This window comes from Octodon degus, unplaced genomic scaffold (genome assembly GCF_000260255.1).
Source record: "Octodon degus isolate 3935 unplaced genomic scaffold, OctDeg1.0 scaffold00002, whole genome shotgun sequence".
Lineage (NCBI taxonomy): Eukaryota > Metazoa > Chordata > Mammalia > Rodentia > Octodontidae > Octodon > Octodon degus.
This window is the reverse complement of record NW_004524578.1, coordinates 12,655,650-12,662,808: the sequence shown is the minus strand read 5'-3', so window position 1 is coordinate 12,662,808 and position 7,159 is coordinate 12,655,650. Positions and strand designations below refer to the sequence as shown.

At 44.2% G+C, this 7,159-nt stretch overlaps 1 protein-coding gene across 1 annotated transcript in view; it reads left to right on the top strand.

Annotated features, from left to right (window-relative positions):
• CUNH15orf32 (chromosome unknown C15orf32 homolog) overlaps positions 1–5,856 on the top strand; it is a 70,374-nt gene extending 64,518 nt beyond the window's left edge. Inside the window, 1 exon segment of the mRNA XM_012513750.1 lies at positions 5,762–5,856. Within this exon segment, the coding sequence (XP_012369204.1) occupies positions 5,762–5,856 (95 nt within the window).
• The last annotated feature ends 1,303 nt before the right edge of the window (positions 5,857–7,159 follow it).

The window sequence follows — 7,159 nt, the reverse complement described above, 5'->3', positions numbered from 1 at the left end:
ATGTCTTTTAAATAAATTGTAAGTCAAAGATAGTATAAATCTTAGAACAAAAATTAAGATTAAGCAATATTCAGAAAATTAAATACTAATTAATTAAAAATTAAATATTTCAAAACAATTGAACTAAGAAAACGTTTTCATGATAGCAAAGAAGTACTAAGAATAAAACATAAGACAAATACTGAAATGGCAAATAAATGACCAGCACTTCTAACAGTTTGAGGATAGGATATCGCACAAAGTTCTAGTGTGTTGTGGACATATATAATGACCATGACAGTTACCGGTAGCCAGGTGTCACTTGTGGGGCTGAGCTACAGCTATTGCTTTGAAATCCACCCTGTAGACCCAGATGGAATCATGGCCCATGGGTGGAAGAGAAGTCTATTTGTAGAGTATACTGATGGAAATATTTTGCTGCTGTACACAAAAGAATAACTGAAAGACTACTATTGTATACCTCTTATTCTCCTGTGTTTAATTGTTTGCCCTTTTTGGTAGGTTCTTTCCATTCTCATTCATGGGGCTGTGATCATTTTGCTCTCTCTCTAGGACATCATTTAGTAGTCTGTGTAGGCTTGGCTTGGTCATCACGAAATTCTTAAGTTGTTCTTTGTCATGGAAGTATTTCACTTCTCCATCAAACTTGAAAGAGAGTTTTGCAGGGTATATCAGTCTGGATTGCAAATTGTTTTCTTGTAAGACTTGAAGTACTTTGCTCCATGCTCTTCTTGACTTGATGGTTTGTGAAGAGAAATATGCCGTTATTCTGATGGGCTTTCCTTTAAATGTGATCTGTTTCTTTTCTTTAGCAGCTTTTAGGATACTGTTCCTGTGCTGAATTTCTGAGATCTTGATTATTATATGTCTGGGTGTGGTTTTCACTGGATTGATATTATTTGGAGTTCTATATGCTTCAGTTACAGGAATGTCAGATTGTTGCCCCATATTTGGGAAGTTTTCTGCTATTACTTCTGCCCATATGCTTTTTATATCATTTGTATTGACTCCTTCCTTCTCATTGATGCCTATTAGTCTCACATTGTTCATCTTTGCATCATCTTGCAGGTATTGAATAATTTCTCCTACATCCTAGTTGTTTTGAAGAGATCTTTTCTTACTTCTTCACTAGCTGCAATGGTGTCTTTAAGGTCAGAAAGTCTATTTTCACTTTCACTCAAACAGTTTTGCCAGCTTGTGATTGAGGTTTTAATTTCCTGTATATCACTTTGAATCTGTTTCTTATATTCTATTTCTTTCCTAAATTGTTTATTCAAGGGTTCCATCATTTTTATATTCTGCTCTATTTTTTTATCAGTGTATTCTTTAGAAGCACTTAGCACTTCTTTGTTATCGTTATCACTACTTTTCTTAGTTCAGAAATTATTTCTGACCTGATTTCCTCTATACATTTCTGAAGTTGTTTCTTGACTTCCAACACTATTATTTCAGAGATTTCAGGTGTGTGATTTTCAGTTTTTTCCTCTATGCTAGTGTCTTCTGCATTTGTACTGGGTGGACTCAGAGCCTGAGACTGCATTTTGTTCCTTCTCTTTGTCATTTTGTATACCACTGTCTTCTGACTTTTGGTGTAGAGCTTAGACAGAGTTATTACCTTAGCACCAAGTCCAGATCTACGAAGTTCAGATTCCTCCAGCTGGGTGTTGCTTGAATCTGGCTGGGGTCTGGCTGCTGTGCTCAACTTCTTCCTGCTGCAGCCATTGGAGTTGAACCCTTTGTGTCACTCTGGCAAGACGTTCTGCTCCTGAATTAGCTGGGTAGGTCTTGCCTCTAGCTTTTTTGCAGGGAGTTCTGCTGAAGGGTTCCACGCTGGGCCTGCACTCTGGGTCGAATGAGAATCTCAGTGTGGTCTCACTCACACACTGGGCCTGGGCTCTGGGTCTATTCAGGATCCGCGGGCCCTGGGCGGTCTCGCTCACACACCAGGCCTGCACTCTCCAATCATCCTTCAAAAGCCTGTCCCTGAGTGCAGGAGGCTCTTGGGAGACATCTAAAGCATAACTTCCCCCTAATATTGTATATGCCTCCATTTCCATTTTTCTCACATTCTCTAAATTTTTATTCCTGTATCTTTTTATGGCCTCTCTCGTTCCTTACAATGTAAGTCCCACTGGGTCAAAAATTTTGTCTGTGTTTTCATTCCTATAGGTCCAGAATATTCTAGAACAATCTCTGGCCCTGAATCTTGAAAATCAGTGGCTGAATAGGTGAACAACTAAACAAAAGACTAATTTGGGCCTATGAATCATAAGGGGTGTAAATCTTGCAAATAACTTCTCGACTCTCCTCACAAATCAGATAGAAGCCCTTCACAGCCCAGGCACTTACAGACACCTCATAATAGTGTCCCAGAGCTGCTTCTGCTATTTCAGTGGTTTATGGATTTAATTTTCAAAGAATCTGAATGTACACTGCTGTGCCAGGAATGCATTACTTGACGAGTGTGTTCAAAAGAAAAGGCAGCTTCGTTTGGAATCGCAGCAGGCCTTCACAGCAGCGAATGTGCCGAGGCTGGCTGGAAGCCAGTCTAGAGAAAGCGAGAGAGAGAGCAAAGCGTTGACTCACCTCGCATGTGTTCATTAAGGATCTATTCTACGAAGGGAGCTGGAGCCACAGTGAGTGAGAACTCACCACTCCTTCCTGGAGGCAGTGCAGCCCAGCAGGGTACATATAACTAAGCTATGATAGAGCTGCAATGGCTTAGGCCTTGAGTGATGCCCCTAAGCCATGCAGCAAAGGCTTGCTTCCCAACATGGAACTGTTGGGAAGAGTAGAATATTTAAGAGATGGGCCGAGCAAGAGGTCCTAGGTCGTGGAGAGTGTGCCCTTGAAAGTAATAGGGGATCCGCTCCATTCCCCTTCCTCTCTCTTATTTTTTTGCTTCCTGCCCATGAGATGAGCCATTCTGCTCTGCCACATCCTCCCATATGACACACCACCACAGCCCAAAGCCAACTGATCACAGGCTGAAACTTGTAAGTCTGTGAGCTAAAATAAACCTTTCTTCTTTATAAGTCAATTATCTCAGGTATTTATCATAGTGCTGGAAAGCTGACAAATACTGAAGCAACGAGATATTATGGAAGCACAGAGCAGGGGGTGGGAAAGGCTTCTGGAAGAACTCACCTTTCAGAATGAGGCATAGATCATATCAGTGGACAGGGCTTTGTTGGTGGTGGAGGTGGAAAAGGGGCTGTGGAAGTTTCCCCCAGGGAGAGCCAGGTACGGCAGGGTTGTCCCTCCAGGGAGCTGGAAGGCTCCGTATGGTTTGAGTGTGGAATAATCACACATAAGTCTTGCATTCCCTTGCTTCTCACCACTTCCTGTTACGCTCATGTAAGACACCATTATCTGGACTGGATTTCTGCAACAGTGCCTGTCCTAATTCACTGTATCTATTCTTTATCTTTAAAAGAAAAAAAGTAGCTTCTTTTTCTGGGACACACCAAATGGCAGACAACACCAGTGTAGCAGGAGGGGCCAGAGGCCCTGGGGCCCAGGCAAGGGAGGCCGCAGCAGCTTCAGCAGAGGCTTCGGCAGTGGCCTTCGAGGTCGCAGGCATGGCAGAGGCCAGGGTCGGGGCCAAAGCTACAAGGCTCCCAAGGCCAAAGAGTGGATTCCTGTCACCAAGCTGGGCCAGCTGGTCAAAGACATGAAGATCAAGTCCCTGGAGGAAATTTGCCTTTTTTCCTTACCCATCAAGGAGTCTGAGATTATTGACTTTTTCCTGGGCACATCCCTCAGGGATGAAGTCTGAAGATCATGCCTGTGCAGAAACAAACTCATGCTGGCCAGTGGACCAGGTTCAAGGCATTTGTTACCATTGGGGACTACAATGGTCATGTTGGCCTGGATGTAAAGTGTTCCAAGGAAGTAGCCACTGCCATTTGTGGTCATTATCCTGGCCAAGCCCCATTATCCTGAGCTCATTGTCCCTGTGAGGAGAGGCTACTGGGGAACAAGACTGGCAAGCCCCACACTGTTCCTTGCAAGGTGACAGGCCGCTGTGGTTCTGTGTTGGTGCGTCTGATCCCTGCCCCTAGAGGCACTGGCATTGTCTCAGCCCCTGTGCCCAAGAAGCTGCTGCTGATGGCTGGTATTGCTGACTGCTACACCTCTGCTAGGGGCTGCACTGCTACTTTGGGCAACTTTGCTAAGGCCACCTTTGATGCCATCTCCAAGACCTACAGTTATCTGACCCCTGACCTCTGGAAAGAGACTGTTTTCACCAAGTCTCCCTATCAGGAATTCACCGACCATCTTGTGAAAATGCACACCAGAGTTTCTGTCCAGAGGACTCAAGCTCCAGTAGTAGCTATAAAACAAAGGGTTTTTAAACAAGAAAAATAAAATGAATTAAGTTTTTAAAAAAAGAAAAGAAAAACCAAGGCCTTTGCACTGAACTACATCTCCAGCAATTTTAGATTTTTATTTGGAGACAAGCCTGCGCTAAGTTGCTAAGTTACCCAACCTGGACTTCAACTTAGGAACCCCCTGCTTTGGTCACTCTGAGTGCTGGCATTATGAATCTTTATCTTAGTAACACTGAGAGAAGAAAAATTAGCCCCCGGAAGCTGAGGGCCAGCCTGGCACTCACAGCTGAGACTCCGGTGTCCTCGTGTCCAGTGAATGCATCCCAGAGCAGCAACAGGCAGGGAGACTGTGACCACAATAGATACAGACAACAAGGAGATAGCTCAGTAGAATAAGCATTTAAGTGGACCACAGAAACGGCCAAACAGCCTTCTATCTTGGCTTGTAGGAGTTATTACTACTTCTTTACCCATCATAGCTTTAGCCTCGCTATTTATTCCTCCTACTTTCAAGGTAAGATTTATTAAAAATTCTAGGACTGAAAGTGGTCCAGTGGTAGAGTGCTTTCCAGCATGTGCAAGACCCTGGGTTCAAAACTCAATCTTGCCCAAAAATAAAGTCCATCCACAGAATCACCACCCCTCCTTCTGATAGCACCAAGCCCTGACCTGAGGCAAAGCTCACTCTTTGAACCTTCTCCAGAACCACCTAGTATAAAGCCAAAGTCTCTCATTTCTTTACTTTTTTAAATTTTATTTATTGATATAGGATTTCACTATGCAGCTTGGACTCATAGTGATCCTCCTGTCTCAGCCTCCCCAGCACTGGGATTACAGGTGTGTGCCACCATGCTAGGTTTCGGGGCTGGCATAGGGCATTCAGGAACCCAGGGCCAGCACAGCATGTGGTTCCAGGGATCAAACTCGGGTCCTTGTGCTTGTCAGGCAGGCACTTATATCACTAAACTATCTCCCTAACCCAGTCCCTCGTTTCTGACACTCTGGGACTTTCCCATCACTGGGACAAGTACAGCCAACCCCTACAACTTAAAGGAGAAGGTAGGGGTTTATGTGGCTCATGATTCCAATGTGTTCAGCTGGCTCTAAGGCAGAAATGAATGGCAGGAAAAAACTGCCCATTCCATGGGCCAGGAAACAGAGGGAGGAGGAGTCCAGCACAAGAATCCACCCTGCGGCTCACATCCACAGTGACTCACGTCCCACCAGGTTCCATCCCTTAGTGGCACACGCAGATACTACACTCATCAACACGTGCATCCACTAGTGATTGTGGTATTCCCATGATCTATCCACCTTCCACAGACATGAGACTTTTGGTGGATGTTTTAGGTCCCCACATAACTCCTACAGCTCCCCATAATACACATACTGCGAGGAGTTAATAAACCCAACTTGTTTGACCGCAGATGAGTATGTGCCAGAGGACCTAGAGCTGAAGGGCACCTACAGCGCACACAAGCGGACACTTTCCTATCTGAAACCTTCTGACGGTTTTCAGTGACTCTCAGAGCAAAATCAAACTCCTTTCATTGACTCACCAGGTCACGCGGCTCTGCCAGCCCCTCAGATCTCATTCATTCACTCCTGAAATATTCCTGAGACCTACTCCAGTCAAACACCATTCTGGACACACATCCAGGGCTGATGCTGTATGAAGGGTGAGTTGGAGAAGGACCCAGGGCAGGAGGTGGGGTGACCAGGTAGCGGCCAGACCAGCCTAACAGAACAGCTGCACTGCAATCAAGGAGGGAGAAAAGGAAAGCATCACACTCAGCTTTCTGGCTTGGGCAACAGGGGCTGATGTCCTGTGCAGGGAGAAGGAATTCATGGAAATGCCACTGAGGACTACAGAAAGACAGCTCAGAGAGCAACAGAGTAGTTTAGAATTAAGTTTGACAGCTCTTAACTGAGCGCAGCATTAACACACACATACCGGCCAGGCCACGTGGTGCCCTTCTATAATCCCAGCACTGTGGAAGGCTGAGGCAGAAGGATCGTGAGTTTGAGTACAATCTGCACAAGCTAGTAAATTAGTGAGACTCTATTTCAAGAGAAATTAAATCAATACAAATCTTAAAAGGAGATGAAGGTGTAACTCAGTGTAAAGACTCGCTCTGTTCAGTCCTCAGTACAGCAGGATCAACCAACCAACGGAACAACCTTCAGCACAGAAGAGCAAGCGGAGAGCAGTGTGCTGACCATAGCTGTCAATTTCCGAGCTTATCCTGGTTTATGTTGCCATCTCGCACTATGTACAACATCCCTTTCTGGGGGATTGACTTTCTCATCTTCAATAACGTGCTGAATTCATTTGGAAGCTAAATTTCTTTCAGCATATAGAAATCCAACTTACATGATTTCTAAGAAATGACTTAAAAATCTGAGTCTGGAGCTGGCACGACTGGCACACACCTATGATCCCAGCATTCTAGGAGGCTGAAGGCAGGAGGATCACAAGTTCAAAGCCAGCCAGCAAATGGGCAACTTAGTGAGACCCTATTTCACAATGAAAAAACAAAAGGAGCTGGAGATGTAGCTCGGTGCTGAGCACCTTGGCTCAATACCCAGGACCACAGGAATAAAAAATTGAGTCAGGTTCAAATGCTTATGGATTTTGAATAAATTATTCAATGTCAATAAATTAATATACAATCTCTAACTCCACCTCATCAAGTTCAATAGTAACAAGCTGTTAAGGGAATATCATTTTTTGTTGTTGTTGTTGTTTTGTTTTGTTTTTATTTATTTTTTTATTTTTCAACAAATAATACACTGCATATATTCTTCTTAGTGGTTAATTGCTG